General features: G+C 45.1%; 1 protein-coding gene across 1 annotated transcript in view; it reads left to right on the top strand.

The window, feature by feature from the left end:
• Positions 1–25,252, top strand: part of LOC124007996 (adhesion G protein-coupled receptor L3-like) — a 258,366-nt gene that overhangs the window by 182,118 nt on the left and 50,996 nt on the right. The window contains exons 5-7 of the mRNA XM_046318915.1: positions 2,050–2,159; positions 14,429–14,443; positions 18,120–18,920. Coding sequence (XP_046174871.1) covers positions 2,050–2,159; positions 14,429–14,443; positions 18,120–18,920 — 926 coding nt within the window. The remainder of the gene's footprint in view (positions 1–2,049; positions 2,160–14,428; positions 14,444–18,119; positions 18,921–25,252) is intronic.

Genomic DNA, 25,252 nt, shown 5'->3' with positions numbered 1-25,252 from the left:
TCTTGAAGGAGTTCCCACATATGCCAGACACTTGTTGGCTGATTTTCATTCACTCTGCGGTCCAACTCATCCCAAACCATCTCAATCGGTTTGTGGTAGGGTGATTGTGGAGGCCAGGTGATCTGATGCAGCACTCCATCACTCTCCTTCTTGGTCAAATAGCCCTTACACAGCCTGGAGGTGTGTTGGGTCATTGTCCTGTTGAAAAACAAATGATAGTCTCACTAAGCGCAAAACAAATTGGATGGCCTATCACTGCAGAATGCTGTGGTAGCCAAGCTTGTTAAGTGTGCCTTGAATTCTAATTAAGTCACAGATTTAGTTAACTAATGAACTAATCCTTATGGATTTTGCGACTGCAGTTCTTAAAGTTTTCCAGATTGACTGATCCTCATGTCTTAAAGTAATGATGGACTGTCGTTTTTCTTTGCTTATTTGAACTGTTCTTGACATAATAAGGACTTGGTATTTTGTCAAATACGGCTCCCACCAGCCACCCCGCCCCGACCCCGCCACCTTGTCACAACACAACTGATTGGCTCAAACGCATTAAGAAGGAAAGAAAGTCCTCAAATGAACTTTGAACAAGGCACACCTGTTATGCATTCCAGGTTGACTACCTCATGAATATGGTTGAGAGATTGCCAAGAGTGTGCAAAGTTGTCATCAAGGCAAAGGGTGGCTACTTTGAAGAATCATATAAAATATAAAATATATTTTGATTTGTTTAACACTTTTTTAGTTACTACATGATTACATGATTCCATATGTTTTATGTCATAGTTTTGATGTCTTCACTATTATTCGACAATGTATAAAAAATAAAAAATAAAGAAAAACCCTTGAATGAGTAGGTGTGTCCAAACAATTGGTACTATATGTATACAAAAAATATATATGGGGATGCAGACAATTACATTGACGGAAGCCACAATCTATCTGCACTATTAAAGCTGATCTGTCCCCTCAAAAAATATATTAAGAAGAAAGAAAGAAAAGAAGAGAAAAGGTAAATGTGCCAATTTGGTTGTATGATTTTATGGATTTTTACATAAAGCTGATGTTCACGTGCCGGGGGCATGTGACCACTAACTCCTCTAGTGGTGACATTGACCTTTGCCTCCTGTTGGTCTACTGATATGCACAGATGGTTTATTCCGATCAATCGATACACTCGTTTAAGCATGTGATAGTTAATGTTGTGCAGTAAGTGTGGTGGGATCGAGCTTTGATTGATGACTACCTAAAGTAAAATGTCAGACTTAAGACACTGCCAGCCAAGTAATTGTGTTAATAATGAAAGTCGGGGTGAAAGCTCTTTCGCGTCTGAGCCGATTTTGCACTCGGCCGACTGTGTCCTCTCCCAATCCGTCATGCCCTGAATATGAGTCTGCACGCGGTCTAAATTCATATCACGGCAGAGAAAATGACTGCATACCAAATGGCACCCTATTTACAACGTCATGCACGACTTCTGACCAGGTCTCAAAGGGCTCTGGTCAAAAGCAGTGCACTATAAATTGAATGTGTCATTTAGGACAAAGACATTGTTTTAACCCGAGTCCAACCTCCTTCTTCTCGCCAAATGGATGATTTTACCGTTGACGGCTTGGCAGTCAATGTTCACTGAACCCGCAATGCATCAATTTCTCAGTCTGAGCAGCAAAATGAAATGGGAATTCATTCTAGTTCATTAACCACTCGCTAAATGTTTATCATAGCAACATCAGCGTTTTATTGTGGTACCTCTGGATATTGACTGTAATGGTTCTATTATCAGTATATCTGAATTCACAAAGACACCCCTGTAATGGTCCAACACATGGTTAATATTTTCATTTTGATGTCCTGGATAGTTGGTCCTTGCATCCATAGCTGTCTATAAAGTGTTACATTTCTCTATCGCCATCCCTTATCTGGTGACCAAAAACACTTTCAGAATGACTGATTTGTTGTTGCTTGAATCCCAGATTGCCCCTTTTAACCTGACCTTTTTAACCTCACCTTTTTAACCTGACCTTTTAACCTCACCTTTTTCTTCCTTTTCAGATGTAATAATCGGACCCAGTGTGCTGTAGTGGCTGGACTAGATGTATTTCCTGACCCTTGCCCCGGAACCTATAAGTACCTTGAGGTCCAGTACGAATGTGTACCCTACAGTACGTATCTCTTCATTCTCTTGTGTTCTTCTAAGCAGTTCATGGATACTTCCAAAATTGCACTTTATTTCCTATATAGTGCACTACCTGCTGTATGTGACTCTGGTCAGTAGTGCACTATAAGGAGAATAGGGTGCCATTTGGGATGAAGCCCATGACATAGTGCATGATACCTGTTGTATTGTAAATGCTCTTTTTCGTCATGCTTAATCCCATGTAACAGCAATGCCACTTCACTCTGTCACATACAAACATGTATGATTGTGTCCTTAACATGTCTTTATGTTGAAGTTAATGTGGTCCCTTTTAAGTAAGCTGCTACGGTATATATGAAGGTACAGTAGCAACTCTGGCACTGGAACATGTCACTATCTGACTCTGGTACCTCTCAATGTATCCAAATGTGAAAAATGAACGTTCAAATGAACTTACGCAGGACAATATGGTTACCTTCAGTCAAAACCAAGGTACTTTGTCTCATATCTGTTTGAATGTCAGATCTATTTCTCTTCTATCCAACTCATCATTTAAAATGTTCACCTAGGAGTAACAGTGGCAATGATATTCTAGCACATGCCATGTTGGGCTTATCATACATATCTGTTAGTGGATTTCTGATGTTGACGGTATTGATTGCTTTGGGGGTTTGATGTTAAAGTGAGCCGTTGGATTCCAGGTAGATTCAGATTTAATGTAGAATTAGTCTTCAATGTATTACCAAAGGGCTATCATCCATAAGGAAATCAGTATTGACATTTTGACGTTGATGTCATTTTTCTGAAAACGCTGTCAAGAAATGGTGGAAGATGAATGACAAGACTGACTGATTTCTGTCAGTAGAGGTCATTGCAATTATAAAACCACAAAGATAGCCCTAGTTGATGATGAAACAAAACCAGATGCTCCGGAATTGGTCAATCAATTAGCTCACACACGTAAACGAAAATATTGCATCGTCAAGCGATTATTTTCTGAGTGTTCACCTTCTGCTCCAAGTATTCACGCTTCTGTCAGAGCTATTACCAACTGTCAAGTTCGAGCGTTAGCATCAAAGGCAGTTTAGCTTGATTCAAAATGCACTTGTGTTCGCTTAGATTCTAGCCAGTCCATTTTTCACGCACACTTCCTTTAAGAGATGAGAGACCTCGGCCTGAACCTTCAAAACCTAAAAAAACAGCATGCCACGGTGGCATCATAGCACGGCCTAAGAACCCCAAAGGTATCCATGACTGAATTGGAAATGGACATTTTTTTGTGGTTTGAATAGAATACTCAGTGTGCAGACGGGAGTAAACAGACGAACAGGAAGAGAGGATGAGGTCACAGGAAGTGCACAGACATTATCGTGTGACGTCCCACATTGTTATTCGCTGAACCTCGAAAAGAGAAAGTAGTTTACTGTGGAACCGAAGGTGTCTAACCAAATGGGATTTATAAACTACTGTAATTTGGAATGAACTTGAAGTGACGTTTAAAGTCAATTATATTTGCTTCCATCCAGCTTGTTGCCTTTGAAGAATGGATTGCTGCTTGCTTGGCATCAAATGAAACAAATGTCACATATCAATGTTATCATTGCATTTTGACGTGCTTTAATCTATATTTGCTATATTAACAAATAGTTCTCATCTTATTAAGAATATGCACCATATTTGACATATTTATCCTGGTTCATTGAGCCAAATAACCATACATGGTGGTTTCCACTGCTGTCTTATTGACAACTCATATTAAGCACGTAGTATTTTTTTCTTTATCCCTCTCTCTTTCTACCCCCCCCCACCCCATCACTCTCTTTCACACTCTCTCTCTCTGCCTATATATATATCCCTCAATCTCTCTCTCTTCCTGTGCAGGACGTTTTCATCAGTATTCCGGTGCTGAAAGCAGGCACTGTCAGTATAAGTTACAGCTCCTCTCTCCATCTTCCATCAGCAGAGGAGAATGGCTCCATCAGACCCACACCTGTAATAATAGGGAATGATACGCTGCAGAGAGCTTCACGCTGATGCGATATGATATTGATTTTATTAATTGGTGATTCGATTCGAGCCATGAATCGTAATGGAAATGCAATGGCGGATATTCTGGGAGCCAGCCACACCAGTGTTCTCCTGTGATGTGGGGCAATGCAGACCAAGCTCTTACTCAGCCTGTCATTTTGGAATAATCACTGGCTTCCTTTTTCTATTTGGTCCAATACAATACAACAAGAACGCAGCAGCATTGAGGCAACCATGCTGCCCCTGAGCCTATGTGTGTCATGGATCCATCCTTATGGGTAAATTAGTACACTCTGATATTTATATATATATATATATATATATATATATATATATATATATATATATATATATATATATATATATATATATATATATATATATATATATATATATTTAAGCCATCTTTGCGTTCGTGTCAGCATGGACTGGTGTTTGTCCAATGTACTCCTAGTGTTTAGACGTGCTCTGCCATGCACTCTGAGGATTACCACGGCTACCCTTTGGAATGAGTGATGCACCCGTCGTCCCGTTGTGAGGATGACATAAGGGAGACAGGGATCAGATGGCCGATATGTCAACGTCTCTCCGGGTCCGCCTTCAAACCTTGACTCTCTTCCTTCATCCCTGAAATAATCACTGATGTAACGTGGATGGATTGTTCAGTGAAAGCTTGTCACTGCATTGCTTCCACCAATCACATCATGTCAAATCGGTGGGTACCTCGAAGGAAGGGAGGAATGAAGGATGCATTTTAAGAGGATTCCTCCAAATTGATTCAGAAAGATGCCTGTCTCGTCCGTCTCCGTCCCCTCAACCTGGCTCTGCAACGCACTCCTTTCAACGGCCAGGTTCCGACCTCAGAGGTTGTATTTCTTTAGAGGTCAACACTGTTTCACGGTACCATCTGCCCCCACTCGTTCCCAGCTTTAATGAATCACCCATTACTCATAACAGAGAGCTCCCGAGACCCCTGCATGGTCATGAAAGAAAACACATCCCCGGGTGAAATGGCCTATGTCCCTTGTGGAATGTTTCGCCAACCACCACCAATGGTTTCGTCCTGGCATGGCCTCTCCCAACCTCTACCTCCCTTTCCTCTCTCTTTCCCTATTATGACTAATTACATCTCTAATTGTGTGCTGTTACCATGGCGAATGTACTGACCTTGATTTTGGAGAAGAAAATCCCGACACGAAAACAGTGTAATTATAGCACTCACTTTAAGGAAGTCTTTTGTTTCTGCTCCAAAATGCAAAATGGATCCATCTGTGAGAGCGAGCCGGAGAGAGAGGGAGAATGTCCATAGCTAAACAATCTCCAGAGCTTCCCTGTTGTTCCACAGTAATAAAGACAATGTACAACCCCCACAATGCCAGCCCCCAAAACAGCCTGTGTATGCTAGCTAAGCCAAGAGGTGTAATTCAAGACTTGATTAATTTCAAATAAGGATATCCGCAGCTATATGTCTAAGGCCTGGCACAACCAGTCAGGCTGAAATGACATTTTTGCTTCTACTTAGCAATTTTTTTGTTTCATGGTATTTCGTCCAACAATATGGGTATAAAAAATCCACACATACAATTTCCATTTCCATATTTAATACAATATCTCTGAAAAAAGTTATATTTGCATCTACATTCCACTGGCAAAAGTTGATTGTGATGTGATTAAGGGAAAAGAATGACCTTTTTTAAGATGTGGTGCCTGGCCTTAATTTGCTTATAATTCATTCCGCATGGACAAGCAATCAGTCGTTAATAAGCAGCAACAGGTTCGGCGGCCTAATCGAATCAAGCGTCGGATTCTTTTGGCACAACGCTCAGCACCTGCCGCAGTCATCGCCCATCGGTCGGCATTGACCAAAGCTGGAAGGCAGATGAAAACTGTGAAATCAATGCGGCCTCGGCGCGTGGGTGTCTTTTCACAATTCCGCCCCTGCTCATTGTTGTCATTACGGGCACCGCTATGCCACAGTCGCGCCTGTACTAAACAGCACCTGTGTGACTGTTTGGCTGACAAGACGCTTCGTCATACTCCGTTGTGCTTGCTGAGGTTGATTCAAATTGGATTTGTAATTGTTATGAAAATGTATAATGTATGAATGAAAAATTAGCGAGGATATACGTTTGTATCTAGATGCTTAAGAGGAAAATACTTTGTCTGTGCCGGTGTGGCCGTTTGTCATTCACACAGTCACTAATAGCATCAACATCTAGCCTATGATGCTGCTAGAATTGGATTGCTGTATTTATCTGTATCACATCAAAGATGAACACGCCGATTGTATACATACAACTGGCTCAGTCAGCCATTAGTTGTGTTTTTTGTGCATTCACACACCAGGTACAAATTCGCCACTCACTCTTTCTCTCGTCCTACTTGATTGACCTAATGTGCTCGTCTATCCTACTCACTGACGGAGAGTCTCCACTCACCTGAATGACTAGGTCTATGTCTCCTCATGTGTGAAGGGAGATTGCAGTGCTGTCACATCGTTTAGTGACAGCTGATCACCCTGTAACTGGGAAAGGCTTATGATGATGGCTTCTGATCTCACACAGTGTGTGTGCAAATGTGAGAGGGAAGACAAATCCATGACCTGTATCTCGAATATCACAGTCGTTTGGTTGTAACACTGATCTGGAAACTGATTGTATGTCCATGGTTTTAACTGGTAGGCCCCCACATCCACAGCCATTGGTTTTAACACTGATCTGGAAACTGATTGTATGTCCATGGTTTTAACTGGTAGGCCCCCACATCCACAGTCATTGGTTTTAACACTGATCTGGAAACTGATTGCATGTCCATGGTTTTAACTGGTAGGCCCCCACATCCACAGTCATTGGTTTTAACACTGATCTGGAAACTGATTGCATGTCCATGGTTTTAACTGGTAGGCCCCCACATCCACAGTCATTGGTTTTAACACTGATCTGGAAACTGATTGTATGTCCATGGTTTTAACTGGTAGGCCCCCCAACCATAACCATTGGTTTTAACACTGATCTGGAAACTGATTGCATGTCCATGGTTTTAACTGGTAGGCCCCCACATCCACAGTCATATTGTGATTTGTCACGAATTGATTAAAGGCAACATCCACTCTATTTCAACATTAAATTCATTATCTCTAGTGCTATGTAAAGACGCAGGGTTTCTAGGTTTTGTCGTCAAAAAAATAGATGTGTTTTCCAGATCAAGAGACACTGATGACATCATCTAGAGACACTGATGACATCATCTAGAGACACTGATGACATCATCTAGAGACACTGATGACATCTGGTGTGGGCCATGTGATTTTAACCAACTGTGAGCAGGCAAAGGCTACTTACTACACTGAACAAAAATATAAACGCAACATGCAAAAATGTCAATGATTTTACTGAGCTACAGTTCATAGAAGGAAATCAGATAATTGAAATACATTCATTAGGCCCTAGTCTATGGATCTCACATGACTGAGAATAGAGATATGCATCTCTTGGTCACAGATACCTTAAAAAAAAGGTAGGGGTGTGGATCAGAAAACCAGTCAGTGTCTGGTGTGACCACCATTTGCCTCATGCAGCACGACACATCTCCTTCGTGTAGAGTTGATTAGGATGTTGATTGTGGCCTACGCAAGCAATGTTGTCCCACTCCTCTTTAATGGCTGTGTGAAGTTGCTGGATATTGGCGGGAACTGGAACACTTTCAGCTTCCAGGAATTGTGTACAGATCCTTGCGCCATGGGGCCGTGTGTTATCATGCTGAAACATGACGTGATTAGTGGCGGATGAATGGCACGACAATGGGCCTCAGGATCTCATCAAGGTATCTCTGTGCATTCAAATTGCCATCGATAAAATGCAATTGTTTGTTGTCCATAGCTTATACCTGCCCATACCATAACCCCACTGCCACCATGTGGCACTCTGTTCACAATGTTGAGATCAGCAAAGCAAACGCCCACATGACGCCAGAAACGCTGTCTGCCATCTGCCCAGTACAGTTGAAACCACGATTAATCTGTGAAGCGCACACTTCTCCAGTCGGTTACTTCATTGGGAAAATGACCCACAGTTTCATCAGCTGTCCGGATGGCTGGTCTCAGATGATCCCGCAGGCGAAGAAGCCAGATTTGGAGGTCCTGGGCTGGCATGGTTCCATGTGGTCTGCGGTTGTGAGGCTGGTTGTATCTACTGCAGCATTTTCTAAAATGACTTTGGAGGTGGCTTATGGTAGAGAAAGAACATTCAATTCTCTGGAAACATTTCTGCAGTCAGCATGCCAATTGAGACGTGTGGCATTGTTATGTGGCATTGTTATGTGCCAAAACGGTGCATTTCAGAGCGGCCTTTTATTGCCCCAGCACAAGGTTCACCTGTTTAATGATCATGCTGTTTAATCACCTTCTTTATTGCCATGCCTGTCAGGTGGATGGATTATCTTGGCAAAGGATAAATGCTCACTAACAGGGAGGTAAACAAATTTGTGAAAAATTTGATGTTTGTGCGTAGGGGGCATTTCTGGGATCTTTAATTTCAGCTCATGGAACATGGGACCAACGCTTTACATGTTGGGTTTTATATTTTTGTTCAGTGTAAGAGGAATACATAATAATACATTGGTCAATGAACCTACTTCTTACTTCAAGAAGGATACAGAGTGAAGCTAGTTTATCATAGGAGATACATGGAGAGGCAAAGGGAAAAAAACACACTTCTGGAAATAGACATTAATGCTTGTATTTTCCTGCATTTTTCCAGTAGAGTGGGTCAGTAATTGCCCAGGAAGGGTGCGATTACCAATGTGGATGAATGTCGGCGTGAATGCTTTTCCCCCCGTAATAGCCATGTGGGCCTGGTGTAATCTATCAGGTCCTCGTTCTGGGTGTTCTCTTTTTGTCCTTCATGCGCACACACACACACACACAAAAAGCAGATCCAGGCATTAACACACGCACAAACACTTTTTGAAACGGGTTCTAAGTTCAGAGAAAAGAGAAACCAAAGCACACGGGCTGCTCGGTGCCATGGCTATCACTCTAATTGGAGATTGGCCTCTTTAGAGTCTCTCTTTGTGATATTGCCCTGCTAATCAAAGTTCCGACATTGTGACTCATGTAATGAAGCATCCTCTTTCTTCTGTGGTCTTTCACCAAACCCTCTTTACCACCAGACTAAAAGCTTTCTCCTTATGTCATCTCTGCATGCTTTCTCTTGCTGCCCTTTCTGTAACATCAAGGTCTCTGGAATCGAGGCATCTTTAGGAAGTGCAATTAAGTTACTTCTGCTCCAATTCCGGTTCATGTTCCTGAAAATGTATTTCATGTTTTTTTTTCTTCTCTTGCTTGTGTTTTCCCCTGTATCGGTCTGTCGGCTGCCTCTCCCCGGTGTATGACTGATTGACCGTGCGCCAGGTCCTTGCACCACACACACACACACACACACACACACACACACACACACACACACACACACACACACACACACACACACACACACACACACACACACACACACACACACACACACACACACACACACACACACTGAACACACACACTGAACACACACTGAACACACACTGAACACACACACTGAACACACACACTGAACACACACACTGAACACACACACTGAACACACACTGAACACATATATATACACACACACACACACACATACTGAACATATATATACACACACACACTGGCGGGTTCCTGCATCGTCAAGGTTATGAAAGAGCACAGCTACCACTCCCAGGGTGGGAGAGCGACCGAGGGGGAAAGGAGAGGAGTGAAGGTGGGAGGGAGCGAGAAAAATGGAGGACAGAGGAGGAGAGAAGCGGGGGAGAATACGAGAGGGACAGGGGGCATGGAGAAAGAGAGAAGGAAAAGGAATAGACTGAGCAAGAGATTAAGAGAGGGATGAAGGATGGATGGAGGGAGGGAAGGAGGGAGAGAGAGAGAGAGAGAGAGAGAGAGAGAGGGAAAAAAATAGGGCAAAATTGTACCCGTGACCTCCCACATGCTATTGAAAGCATCTAATTTCTGTCATTAATTAAGAAATGGAATAGTCACCGTGCCCTCCCTCCTAGGTTCAGAGCACAGGTAGAGGAGGAGGGAGAAAGGGGGCGAAATATAACCAAAATGGCCTCCGCTCAACCATGAATCTCTATTAGCTCCTAATGATACCATTCAGCCACCTCACCTCCATTGGGAAGCGTTAATTATTGAAATGCACACCCATACAGCTGTCATTTACGTGGGCAGGGCTAGCGAGGCTTAGTGTCAGTCAGGCCTTTTAGTATTTGCAGATAGCTGTATGCCTTGAATAAGGAAATGGCGTTCTTTAGACATTTAAGTAAGGTGATGTAAATTTTGAGGTCAAATAGGCTCCTATTCTGATCTTGTGTTCACTAATTGGTCTTTGGACCAATCAGATCAGCCTGGAAAAAGACCTGATGTGAAAAGATCTGTGATTGGTAAAAATATCAGAATTGGGCTGCCTGTATGAACGCAGCCATATGTACATGTGTAAGGGTTGACGCTGGTAGAGACAAGAAGCAGGTACAGAGAGTGAACATTTAATGGCGACGGACATGGGACAGGACAGCGTCTGGACGTGAACACAACATTAATGCAGACACAGGGAACAAACAGGACAGCCCTCTAGCGCCAGAGAGGGAGAACGGAGGCAGGCGTGACAACATGTATGTGAAATATGTAGATATGGTGTGACACAGCGCTTGATGTGTGACACAAGTAGTTGAATTAAGACTGTTTTGAAGTTGGGAGGTTTGAGAGGTAGATTATATTCATACGTGTAACATATGATGTTTGAAACGCCATATCTTCACAAACTGAAGAGTTCAGGAGAAGTTTATTTAGGTTGTCCATATTGCTGAAATTTAGCTTAAATGCCTAGATGTCAACATGTATGAAAAGCTACGTATTCTGTTTTAAAATATCAACGTCAGTTTCCTCATATGGATGGATAGGATGGCCATGCAGCTTATTTGATTTGATAGGGCAGCTTAGTCGGTTAGATCCATTGCGTGGTGAAATGCTATTGGCTGCCAACACTCGGAAGTGAGGTTAGGGGCGTGTCCAAACCTGTTGAATAGCACACATCAAAGTCGGTGAGTGGTGATGACAAAACAAAAGATAAATGAACCCTAATTGCCGTCATCATCATCACAGCCATCGACAAAATGTTTATTCTGTATGTTTACAGGAATAGCAAGTAGGTATCTATTTCTTGGATCATTTTATACGACCTATGCATCAGCAGATGACAGGAAAGATATTGCTGTTTCTGCCCTTGGCCAAATATGAAAATAGACATTGACTATATCTACTCTAGTACAGCAGAGACTCTGTTTGGCCTGGAAGCCATTTTACATTCACTTCACTGTGCCGTAAGGTCATACGGCCTGTGGACCTTCTTCCCCTAGTATACCACCAGGTTGTGTAGACCGTATCCACGACCGTCTCTTGGCTAAACGTTGTTCAAGTGGCATTTCTCTCTGATACTCTTTGAACTGTCCAAATGCATTTCAACCCGTGAAATGTGAGTAGTTTGATTTGGAGAGGATATATTCAGAACCATTCTGCTTTGAGAAGATTGCTTGGCTGAGCCAGTATACACTTAGTACACTCAGACAGGCAGACTTTTAATGACTCTGTGACAACCATGACCAAAATCGTATTACGGTCACAATGGGAAAAGGCGCATTTCATATGAATCAGTTATCTTGTTTCTCCATCCTTTTTCCTTTAATCTGAGTGCCACTGAGCTAACCTATCCTGGGTACTCGCTAGCAGCCCGACCACGCCTTTTCTAGATAAATAATTGCAAACAGCCAGAGTGATTTTACCTTGGGGACGTACACGGAAGATGACAGGGAACATGCGGAACGTGTAACCACGGAAGTGGCGGCGTCTTGTGACAAGGACACCGGGCGCGTCCCACGGCTACTTGCTCGTCCATCTCTTCGCAATCCCGCCATCTCTTCAAAGAGCTAATGGTTTTTGCTACAGATCATTACCCTCCCTCACAACCACTAGCGATCACTCAATCAAATACAGTAACACCCTTCAGTACTGTTGTGTGGGAGCCAATGATCTGGTAATAGATTAGACGAGTTCAGTGTGAGAGGTTGTGTGTTTACCTAGATTCAGTTTGTGACCTGTGGCGTGAGATAACGCATGTGTTTGAGGTTACATTGCAGTCGGACTGCACAGAATCACCGATCTAGAAATGCCCTCGCATCACAAACAACAAATAATTTTCGATGGAGATTCTCCATTGAGCATGGTTTTTAGTCCACGACTGGATAGAATCTGTGTCCGGAAACAGACGCTCAATAATCGAGATTAGTCTGCGCCTCGCCTTGATCAAACTTAATGCCCTCAAACGCGCGGTGTTGTTGGTGTGCAGTTTGCATCCATTGATCGCTTCAGGCTGTTGTTATCATTGATATACTGTATCTGAAATATGGCTCAATTGATTCATTCCTAACACTTCCCGAAGATCAATCCCAAACAACTAAAAGGCATCAGAATATCTCTGCTGAGCGGCCATATCAGCCGTGCGTAGGTCAGACACACAGTATGTCTTTTGAAAATGGAATGAAATATTCTCTCAATCTCTCCTTCTCTCTCAATCTCTCCCCTCCCTTCGCTCATCTCTTCGTCTTCGTCATCATCTTATTCGTCTCCTCCTTATTTCTTCCCCCATGCCTCACTTTTCTTTTCCTGTGGTTCGCTCTCTTTCCTTCTCGCTCTCTCCCATTTCCCCTCCCTCTCTCTGTGCCTCCCTCTCTCTTCCTCTCCGTTTTGAGGAGTTACCGCGTAAGCCCTGGGGTCAATCTGGTTTTATTAGATCCAGGATTAGAGGAGGGGAGCAGTCACATGGGGGCAGATGCATGTCCTGCCGTTAACCCCACCAGGGAACCAGACTCTAGTAGACTAGAACCTTATGGAGTATGGTGAAGTTGCCTACAGTCGCTGATCTTGGGTCAGTTTGGCAGTTTACCCACTAATAGTTAATGTTTGGATTGGGGGGAAGGCTGGTCCTGGACCTAGGGGAAACTTCGAAGCTGGAGTAGAACCTTATAGGCAGAGACAACAAGGATTTACAGCCAAGACATGTCCAGACAATCATGTCATTTTTAAGTACAGCAATTGCTGCAATCACTTTGCTATATACAGTATTGATATTACATTTAGACTTGTTTGCCATTCTTAGATCAGTCAACAAGCCCTTTCATACCAGCATCCACAGGCATCGACAACAGGACATGTCCACACAATCATGGATTCCAATTGCTGGCAATCAGTGTGCGATAGAGTATTACCGAAGAATATGGGTCTGCGGCAAGGCTAGTAGCAGTAGGTGGCTGATGTGTGACAATGACAATACTGAATCAAGTTCAAAATTCAAACCATACAATAATATTACACTTGGCTTTAAGGTCCTGCCACTCTCCACCAGAAGACCTGAAATAAGCGATGAGGTTGAGTGGCAACAGAAATCTGTAGGTAAATACAAGTTAATGGCACAGAAATGTTTGCACGTGCACTTCTTCCATGTCGTTGTGATTGGTTGACCAATTACTCTTGTGATGGTTGTCGACATCTTTGCACGTACCAGGGGAATTTGCCATGTGAACAAAATGATTTAATTTTGTGTCCCTATCCTGATATCACTAGAATGGAGATGGCCATATGCTAATTGTTATAGCCTTTATCAACCCACAGGTGATAAATCGCCAATTATCAATTTCAAAATAGAAGATGTGCTGCTGTGGAGTTTCTGTCTTCCGATCTGCACGTGGCGCTCTTGTTTCCCCCCCGTGTGACTACTGAAGGAGTCTGTACAGTGCGCAACCATATGTTCCACTGTTTTTAATGAACACATCTGGAGTTGACTTCTGATCAAGTTAATTACCGTTCTCTCTCGCTCTCCCCCTATCTTGGAGTTGTCGACACTTCAAAGCCGCATTCACACGATTCACATGTCTAAAGATATGATTTAATCTCTCTCTTCCCCCACAGGCTGTGTGACAAGCGACACGTTTCCTTCCCAATGCTTTGCGATGGCATGTTTTGTTCAACTACTCCACCACGAAGCAGCCTCATCATCCACAGTGCTAATGTTCCAATGTGTTTGACCTGCTGAAGTAAACTTGACTCTTTTGCCAGTTATCGCATCATTAATCTATTCTGTATCTCTCTCTCCTTTTCTCTCCTTCTCATGCCTAAAATAGAAGTGGAACAAAAAGGTAACTAATTGCCCACTCCTTTATTTTCGAAACTTCATTGGGGTTCATGCTTTGCTTGGTGATGGGGGTTGCCATAGCAGCTATTCTCTTACGTCATCTGCTCTTTATTGACTTTCCAATGTCTGCTAATTCAATGTGTGTCCTAGTGGTAGGACATGTCGATAAGACGCCATAAGACATTAGTAGGAAAAGTCTTACTAAGCATTAAAACTGTATCACAATGCGTTTTAAGTGCAGCTTTTAGCATGTTTTGCATGGAAACCAAACTCATTGTCATGATCATCGGATTCATGGGAGAGGGACATACAATGACGACTGTGTTCGTTCGTTATAAAAAAAGGGGGGGGTCCCACATCGAGTGACATCATGGGTCATGTAAATAGTAGTCCCGTTTTTGACAATGTACAAAGTGCTAGTGTCAATCTAGACCCAAACACTGCCAACAAAAAAAACGTTAGAATACAGAACCTATGACGAAACTCTTAAGACGTTCACGCGAGGCAAAGGTTATTTCAACAGTACAGACACACATTTTTTGTGTGTTTTAGATTTTGGGGAAATAGCAAATGTCGTGTCAAGTGTTTTAACAGTCGCACTGCTTTTAGATGGTCGAAGTGATGTACATGTTTGTCACGATTCACTGAAAATAAAAACTATGTTGAACATCGGCGGTTCATATATAGTCCGTAGCATAGCTATCTTTCATCTGACTGCAGTAATACACACCTTAGCATAGCTATCTTTCATCTGACTGCAGTAATACATGCTGTAGCATAGCTATCTTTCATCTGACTGCAGTAATACACACCTTAGCATAGCCATCTTTCATCTGACTGCAGTAATACACGCCGTAGCATAGCTATCTTTCATCTGACTGCAGTAATACACGCTGTAGCATAGCTATCTTTCATCTGACTGCAGTAATACACACCTTAGCATAGCCATCTTTCATCTGACTGCAGTAATACACGCCGTAGCATAGCTATCTTTCATCTGACTGCAGTAATACACGCAGTAGCATAGCTATCTTTCATCTGACTGCAGTAATACACACCTTAGCATAGCTATCTTTCATCTGACTGCAGTAATACACGCCGTAGCATAGCTATCTTTCATCTGACTGCAGTAATACACACCTTAGCATAGCTATCTTTCATCTGACTGCAGTAATACATGCTGTAGCATAGCTATCTTTCATCTGACTGCAGTAATACACACCTTAGCATAGCCATCTTTCATCTGACTGCAGTAATACACGCCGTAGCATAGCTATCTTTCATCTGACTGCAGTAATACACGCTGTAGCATAGCTATCTTTCATCTGACTGCAGTAATACACACCTTAGCATAGCCATCTTTCATCTGACTGCAGTAATACACGCCGTAGCATAGCTATCTTTCATCTGACTGCAGTAATACACGCAGTAGCATAGCTATCTTTCATCTGACTGCAGTAATACACACCTTAGCATAGCTATCTTTCATCTGACTGCAGTAATACACACCTTAGCATAGCTATCTTTCATCTGACTGCAGTAATACACGCCGTAGCATAGCTATCTTTCATCTGACTGCAGTAATACACACCTTAGCATAGCTATTTTTCATCTGACTGCAGTAATACACGCCATATCTTTCTTCCACTATATGCATCTATCCAGAACATTTTCTTTCCCAGGTAATTGAAAGTTATTCTGTTCATGTTTGCCAGCAGCATCATTTTAAAGGCGAGAGGCGTGGACGCCAATCAATAGCCTCGCTCAATAAACTGTCAGCATTCCAGATTATATATAGGCCTAACATGATGATGTTATAACCTTCAGGGACTCCCAGTCAATATGGCAGAATGCACAAAGACACCCACATGTTCAGATATTATTGGAATACTACCGTGCATGATAAGATAGCCTACTACTGCACCTGGGCCCCAGTGTTGTGCTAGCAGTTGTTTTGGTCCTGGCCCCTGAGACAGTCATGTTTTAAAGCTAAGGGTGCACTCATATAACCTTAACCCATAGATCAAATATCAACTCTCCAAAGCGCAGGCTGCGTCCCAGATGAACCCTCTACCCTATATAGTGCTTTACATTTTGACCTATAGTCCTTGGTTGAAAGTAGTGCACTAAATAGGGAACAAAGTGCTGATTAGGATGCAGACCCAATTTCCTTTCAGTAAAGGACTACCTACCGGGCATGCTAGGTTCTGAAAGCCTTCTTAAGCCGTAGAGACCCTCTTAGCATTTTGGTTGTGTGCTAGTTTAGATGTGTGCGATGGGAGGCATCACGGTATGTTATTTACATGCAGGTAGACATGTTTAATCTTAAGAGATGACAGGGGAGTCCGTCTTGTTGTTTTTCTTCTCTGAACACACTGCTTTTGACCTCTGCCTGGTTCCCAGGAGCACCTGTCATCGGGGGTGTCAGGCCGCTCACCTGTCATAAATTAAGAAGCTTTCGCCCACTTTCCATTTGTTGCTATTGCTCATGTGCCGCACCCCGAATCCTAACGAACTTGGGTGGAAATGTTAGGTCGTCTTAATTCTTTGTTGCTTTCGTCTAGCGCTTGACAATAGCACTGCTCTTAGCATCTCATGCTATGGTCAAATCAAGTGTAGACCGACAGTATGTCAAACCTTCTTACCTTCAATCCTAATTTATTAGAGTTATCCGTACGTTTAACAGATTCTGTGCTAATGTTACTTTCTAAACGGTGCATGAGTCTGTTTAAGGGAGCGTAAGTGAATATACATCATTAGAAAAAATATAACTTTTCAAGACGCTGTCGATGATCCCGTTTTAGATAATTATGTATGTATGTTGTTGTCTCTCGGTCCAAATAAATGACTTGCTCCATATGTTAAATTCGTATGAGTAGGACTTAAATTCAAATGTGATCTTTTTATCGCGACGGCTAACTTGAAATTGACTGAGTCGGCGGTCAAAGTGTAATCCATCTTGAAACAGAATCACCTTCGGCAAGGGATGCACGCTATCGACTCATATGCTGCATTACTTCACACGATTTCAGTACAAACCAGTTAGGGTATAATTAGTTTAGAATGCAGGGGCATTGTAAATCATGATGCCACAGACTGAAGATATCTCAATAATGGAAAAATATTCTCATGTAGTAATATAGTCATTATTGTGTTCCTGGGCCCCAAATGCCAATAATTATGCTTGAGCTATTTATCCTAATCTTTTAATGTGTGTGTATTAGACATTCCCTATTAGATGTTATTTATTAAACCAATGATACAGTAGCACTGAGGAGTTGGCATGGGTGAAATAAGTGTATGGAATGGATTGATGTTTGTATTACACTGATCATGTCACTGATTACATGCCTATTGTAAATATGTGGATAGCTAGGCGAGTGTGGGTACTGGTACGTGCATGTTCTGAAATCATAATACTCTCATACCTCGTTCATTGTATATTTAAGCAACATTGACAACTATTTGTCCTGTCCTATTTGTTGTATAGCCTACATAAATGAACTATTAAAGAACTAATGCATTGAAACCTTATCCTCATCAGGTAAAAGCAGTGACTTCCTTTTACACTAGCTTTCTTTTGTCCTTTGTCCTTCTAGTTGCCGTAGTCCAATAATGAAGTCTAATTCATGCCAAAGTAACTCTCTGCGTTTTGTCTGTCCTCCATTTTGGCTCCTCAGTATTCCTGTGCCCCGGCTTGCTGCGAGGGGTGTACCAGAGCGAACACCTCTTTGAGTCGGACCACCAATCCGGTGCCTGGTGTAAAGACCCCCTCCAGGCCTCCGACAAGATCTACTACATGCCCTGGACGCCATACCGCACGGACACACTGACCGAGTACTCCTCCAAAGAGGACTTCATCGCCGGGCGACCCACAACCACGTACAAGCTGCCGCACCGCGTCGACGGCACGGGCTTCGTAGTGTACGATGGCGCTCTGTTCTTCAACAAGGAGCGCACGCGCAACATCGTCAAGTTCGACCTGCGCACACGCATCAAGAGTGGCGAGGCCATCATTGGCAGCGCCAACTACCACGACACCTCGCCATACCGCTGGGGAGGCAAGTCGGACATCGACCTCGCCGTGGACGAGAACGGCCTGTGGGTCATCTACGCCACGGAGCAGAATAACGGGCGCATCGTCATCAGCCAACTGAACCCATATACTCTCCGCGTAGAAGGAACCTGGGATACTGCCTACGACAAGCGCTCTGCATCCAACGCCTTCATGATCTGCGGTATTCTATACGTGGTGAAGTCGGTCTACGAAGATGACGACAACGAGGCGACAGGGAACAAGATAGACTATATCTACAACACAGAGCTGAGTAAAGATGGCTTCCTGGACATCCCCTTCCCCAACTCATACCAGTACATCGCCGCCGTGGATTACAACCCACGGGACAACCTGCTGTACGTGTGGAACAATTACCACGTGGTCAAGTACTCACTGGACTTTGGCGCCTTGGACAGTAAACCGGGTAGGACAGATTTTACTCTCTTTTCCATCTCTTCTGTTTCATGTCTGTCACTAGCTTGTTGATAATTCAGTTATTTCAACTAACGGTCTGCTAATCATAGCTCTAACCTTAACCCAACCCTAACCTTAACCCAACCCTAACCTTAACCCAACCCTAACCTTAACCCAACCCTAAACGTAACACTAACCTTAACCCAACCCTAAACGTAACACTAACCTTAACCCAACCCTAAACGTAACCCTAACCTTGACCGTGATTCTAGCGTAACCTTAGCAAACACTTACTTCTCAACAGATAGTTTGTTGATAGTCCATCTGTAAATGCTCTACAGATGGTCATACTGTCTGGACTAACCCCCCAAAAAGTGTAACCTGTTATGGGTATAAATGGTAGACGGTACGAGCGTTGGCAGTCGTCTTGATAGCAGGAGAAGTCAAGAGGAGGTTGTTGACGAGGAGAAAGTGTGTGGATAGATGTATGGTTTGTTGTCATGAAAATGTTCTCAAAGAGCACACTAATCCTTTGCTTTTAGTCTGTGAAACACTGTTCAAGATCTATTCATTTGATCACATTTCAGTGTTGCAATATGTCTTAACATTTGGCATATTTTTCACATTATGGCCTATGAGCCCATCAATTAGTGTCAAGCAATCTATTCTATCTATTTCTTTTAGTAGTCCTATGTACAGGATACACACCGTTCAACGAAATGCCAACCTGCAAGTAACTTGAAACTTTTTCCTAGATTGTTTGACACTATAATTGGCGGTCTCTTTTAATTGGAGAGTAAAGAGCAGAGTAAATAAGGAGGAAGTATACGTATCGTTTTACGTTGCATTTTAGCACCATCGAGAGTGTGTGGGTTGGTGATAATTAGCTATGGAGTATGATGCCTCAATGTGTCATCTTACTTCTTGATTAAACCCCTCAAATGAGAGAGAAATCAAGTAGACAGCCTCACACCAAGCTGTGGGGAAAATGTAATAACTGCAGTAACGTTGTTGTTTTACGAGAAACTATTTTCGGGTCAGTGGAAGGAAAAAAAGGGTTTGCGTTTAAAAAATAAAATAACAAAAAAACAGTTTGCTTTCACGCGATTGGGTTATTTTTTTCTCAAGGGGATCGTATTTCAGGGCAGTTCTTATCCCTAGTTTCTGCTCTATGTTAGATATTACATTCTTTTCTATTTAATTCTATGACAAGAGTTGTGAATAGCACTAAGAGTTATTTGCCTTTTTAGTCTGCTCTTAGTCGGTGTCAGTACGGTACCAGTCATATATATATATATATATATATATATTTCACCTTTAATTATCCAGGTAGGCCACTTGAGAACAAGTTCTCATTTACAACTGCGAGCTGGCCATTGTGACTGCTCTGATTAAATTTGCCGTAACATTTTTTTTAACGAAAGCTACATTTATTCCCTACGATATTCGTTCTTTAAAAGTAGTAATTATAATTTTGGCACGCTAAGATAATTATTTGTGCCGGGTCATCAACAGCCTAGTTTAAAATGTCACAAGTGAACATTTCAGCTTTTACCTGCTGTTTTTCAATTAAGTTTTTTCTCTGAATCTCAGCTGAAATGCATATCCATGAGGCCTCCAGTCTATAACATCGAAGCCGGTTGCTGTTCTCAGATGTGAAATATCAAAAGAGTTCTCAGAGTTCTGTTATGTGATTGCACTAATGCCTGACCCTAGAATATTCACTTCCCACAAGCATAGGGGCTACACGTAATTCATTCTAAACTTGTAAGGTGCGTGCCTTATTAAATTACGGTGTATCAAACAATGCTTTTACATGCATTTGGGAGGCACACTGCAGAAAATTATCTAGCGACGCTCTGCCAACTTTCTTCTCTCTCTCTCTCTCTCTCTCTCTCTCTCTCTCTCTCTCTCTCTCTCTCTCTCTCTCTCTCTCTCTCTCTCTCTCTCTCAAAATTTCAATTCATTTCAAGGGCTTTATTGGCACGGGAAACATATGTTAACATTGCCGAAGCAAGTGAAATAAACAATAAACAAAATTAGCTGTAAACACTAGTCCAAAAGAATAAAGCCATTTCAAATGTCATATTATGGCTATATACAGTGTTGTAGCGATGTGCAATGTTTAAATAGTTAAAGTACAAAAGGGAAAATAAATATGGGTTCTACTTACAATGGTGTTTGTTCTTCACTGGTAGTACTTTTCTTGTGGCAACAGGTCACAAATCATGCTGCTCTGATCTCTCTCTCGCGCTCTGCCCTCTTTCTCTGCTCTCTTGCTCTCTCTCTTTCTCTCTTGCTCTGTCTCTTTCTCTCTTGCTCTGTCTCTTTCTCTCTTGCTGTCTCTTTCTCTCTTCTCTCTTGCTCTGACTTTCTCTCTTGCTCTGACTTTCTCTCTTGCCCTGTCTCTTTCTCTCTTGCCCTGTCTCTTTCTCTCTTGCTCTGTCTCTTTCTCTCTTGCTCTGACTCTCTCTCTTGCTCTGACTCTCTCTCTTGCTCTGTCTCTTTCTCTCTTGCTCTGACTCTCTCTCTTGCTCTGACTCTCTCTGCCCTCTCTCTCTGCTCTCTTGCTCTCTCTTTCTCTCTTGCTCTCTCTTTCTCTCTTGCTCTCTCTTTCTCTCTTGCTCTCTCTTTCTCTCTTGCTCTCTCTTTCTCTCTTGCTCTGTCTCTTTCTCTCTGACTCTCTCTCTCTCTCGCGCTCTGACTCTCTCTCTCTCTCGCGCTCTGACTCTCTCTCTCTCTCTCGCGCTCTGACTCTCTCTCTCTCTCTCGCTCTGACTCTCTCTCTCTCTCTCGCTCTGATCTCTCTCTCTCTCTCGCTCTCTGACTCTCTCTCTCTCTCGCGCTCTGACTCTCTCTCTCTCTCTCGCTCTGACTCTCTCTCTTGCTCTCTCGCTCTGACTCTCGCTCTTCTCTCTCGCTCTGACTCTCGCTCTTCTCTCTCGCTCTGACTCTCGCTCTTGCTCTCTCGCTCTGACTCTCGCTCTTGCTCTCTCGCTCTGACTCTCGCTCTTGCTCTCTCGCTCTGACTCTCGCTTGCTCTCTTGCTCTGACTCTCGCTCTTGACTCTCGCTCTGACTCGCTCTTGCGCTCTGACTCTCGCTCTTGCTCTCTCGCTCTGACTCTCGCTCTTGCTCTCTCGCTCTGACTCTCGCTCTTGCTCTCTCGCTCTGACTCTCGCTCTTGCTCTCTCGCTCTGACTCTCGCTCTTGCTCTCTCGCTCTGACTCTCGCTCTTGCTCTCGCGCTCTGACTCTCGCTCTTGCTCTCGCGCTCTGACTCTCGCTCTTGCTCTGTCGCTCTGACTCTCGCTCTTGCTCTGTCGCCCTCTCTCTTGCTCTGTCGCTCTTGCTCTGTCGCCCTCTCTCTTGCTCTGTCGCTCTCTCTTGCTCTGCTCTCTTGCTCTGTCGCCTTCTCTCTTGCTCTGTCGCCCTCTCTCTTGCTCTGTCGCTCTCTCTCTTGCTCTGTCGCTCTCTCTCTTGCTCTGTCGCTCCTCGCTCTTGCTCTGTCGCTCTCGCTCTTGCTCTGTCGCCCTCTCGCTCGCTCGCCAGCTCTGTCTGTCTGTCTGCCCGCTCGCTCGCCAGCTCTGTCTGTCTGGCCCGCTCGCTCGCCAGCTCTGTCTGTCTGGCCCGCTCGCTCGCCAGCTCTGTCTGTCTGGCCCGCTCGCTCGCTCTGTCTGTCTGGCCCGCTCGCTCGCCAGCTCTGTCTGTCTGACACTCTCTCGCTCTGTCTGTCTGACACTCTCTCGCTCTGTCTGTCTGACACTCTCTCGCTCTGTCTGTCACCCGCTCGCTCTGTCTGACACTCTCTCGCTCTGTCTGTCTGACACTCTCTCGCTCTGTCTGTCTGACACTCTCTCGCTCTGTCTGTCTGACTCTCTCTCGCTCTGTCTGTCTGACACTCTCTCGCTCTGTCTGTCTGACTCTCTCGCTCTGTCTGTCTGACACTCTCTCGCTCTGTCTGTCTGACACTCTCGCTCTGTCTGTCTGACACTCTCGCTCTGTCTGTCTGACACTCTCGCTCTGTCTGTCTGACACTCTCGCTCTGTCTGTCTGACACTCTCGCTCTGTCTGTCTGACACTCTCGCTCTGTCTGTCTGACACTCTCGCTCTGTCTGTCTGACACTCTCGCTCTGTCTGTCTGACACTCTCGCTCTGTCTGTCTGACACTCTCGCTCTGTCTGTCTGACACTCTCGCTCTGTCTGTCTGACACTGGCTCGCTCTGTCTGTCTGTCTGGACACGTCCGCTCTGTCTGTCTCGCCCACCTGCTCTGTCTGGCTCGCTCTGGCTGGCTGGCTCGCTCACTCTGTCTGTCTGGGTCACCCCTCTCTTTCTGGCTCGCTCTGTCTGGCTCACTGTCTGTCTGGCTCGGTCGGTCGGTCGGTCTGTCTGTCTGGCTGGCTCGGTCTGTCACGCTCTCTCGTGGTCGTTCTGTCGCGCTCTGTCTCTCTGTCTGTCTGGCTTGCTCTGTCTGTCTGTCTGGGCCGTCCGCTCTGTCTGTCTGGGTCGCCCACCTGCTCTGTCTGGCTCGCTCTGGCTGGCTGGCTCGCTCACTCTGTCTGTCTGGGTCACCCTCTCTTTCTGGCTTGCTCGCTCTGTTTGGGTCACCCGCTCTGTTTGTCTGTCTGGCTCGTTCGCTCCGTCTGTCTGGCTCGTTCGCTCCGTCTGTCTGTCTGGCTCGCTCTGTCTGTCTGGTTCGCTCTGTCTGTCTGGCTCGCTCTGTCTGTCTGGCTCGCTCGCTCTGTCTGGGTGACCCGGTCTGTGTGTCTGTCTGGCTTGCTCTGTCTGCTGTCGCGCTCTGTCTGCTGTCGCTCTGTCTGCTCTGTCTGCTGTCTCGCTCTCTCGCTCTGTCTGCTGTCTCGCTCTCTCGCAGTCTGTCTCGCTCTGTCTGCTGTCTCGCTCTGTCTGCTGTCTCGCTCTGTCTGCTGTCTCGCTCTCTCGTCTCGCTCTGTCTGCTGTCTCGCTCTGTCTGCTGTCGCGCTCTGTCTGCTGTCGCTCTGTCTGCTGTCTCGCTCTGTCTGCTGTCGCGCTCTGTCTGCTGTCGCTCTGTCTGCTGTCTGTCTGCTGTCGCGCTCTGTCTGCTGTCTCGCTCTCTCGCTCTGTCTGCTGTCTCGCTCTCTCGCGCTCTGTCTGCTGTCTCGCTGTCGCGCTCTGTCTGCTGTCTCGCTCTCTGCGCTCTGTCTGCTGTCTCGCTCTCTCGCGCTCTGTCTCTGTCTCGCTCTCTCGCGCTCTGTCTGCTGTCTCGCTCTCTCGCGCTCTGTCTGCTGTCTCGCTCTCTCTGTCTGCTCTGTCTGCGCTCTGTCTCGCTCTCTCGCGCTCTGTCTGCTGTCTCGCTCTCGCGCTCTGTCTGCTGTCTGCTGTCTCGCGCTCTGTCTGCTGTCTCGCTTCTCTCTCGCTCTGTCTGCTGTCTCGCTGTCTCGCGCTGTCTCGCTGTCTGCTGTCTCGCTCTGTCTGTCTCGTCTCGCTCTGTCTGCTGTCTCGCTCTGCTCTGTCTGCTGTCTGCTGTCTGCTCGCGCTCTGTCTGCTGTCTCTCGCTGCTCTGTCTGCTGTCTCGCTCTCTCGCGCTCTGTCTGTCTGTCTCGTCTCGCTCTGTCTGCTGTCTCGCTCTGTCTGCTGTCTCGCTCTCTCGCGCTCTGTCTGCTGTCTCGCTCTCTCGCTCTGTCTGCTGTCTCGCTCTCTCGCTCTGTCTGCTGTCTCGCTCTCTCGCGCTCTGTCTGCTGTCTCGCTCTCTGTCTCGCTCTGTCTGCTGTCTCGTCTCGCTCTCGCTCTGTCTGCTGTCTCGCTCTGTCTGCTGTCTCGCTCTCTCGCGCTCTGTCTGCTGTCGCGCTCTGTCTGCTGTCTCGCTCTGTCTGCTGTCTCGCGCTCTGTCTGCTGTCTCGCTCTGTCTGCTGTCTCGCTCTGTCTGCTGTCTCGCTCTCTCGCTCTGTCTGCTGTCTCGCTCTGTCTGCTGTCTCGCTCTGTCTGCTGTCTCGCTCTCTCGCGCTCTGTCTGCTGTCTCGCTCTCTCGCGCTCTGTCTGCTGTCTCGCTCTCTCGCGCTCTGTCTGCTGTCTCGCTCTCTCGCGCTCTGTCTGCTGTCTCGCTCTCTCGCGCTCTGTCTGCTGTCTCGCTCTCTCGCGCTCTGTCTGCTGTCTCGCTCTCTCGCGCTCTGTCTGCTGTCTCGCTCTCTCTCTCGCGCTCTGTCTGCTGTCTCGCTCTCTCGCGCTCTGTCTGCTGTCTCGCTCTCTCTCTCTGTCTGCTGTCTGTCTCTCGCGCTCTGTCTGCTGTCTCTCTCGCGCTCTGTCTGCTGTCTCGCTCTCTCGCGCTCTGTCTGCTGTCTCGCTCTCTCTCGCGCTCTGTCTGCT

The sequence above is a fragment of the Oncorhynchus gorbuscha genome, linkage group LG21 (genome assembly GCF_021184085.1).
Source record: "Oncorhynchus gorbuscha isolate QuinsamMale2020 ecotype Even-year linkage group LG21, OgorEven_v1.0, whole genome shotgun sequence".
Classification (NCBI taxonomy): domain Eukaryota; kingdom Metazoa; phylum Chordata; class Actinopteri; order Salmoniformes; family Salmonidae; genus Oncorhynchus; species Oncorhynchus gorbuscha.
Note: the sequence above shows the minus strand (reverse complement) of the source record. Positions and strands in the feature narration are given on the sequence as shown.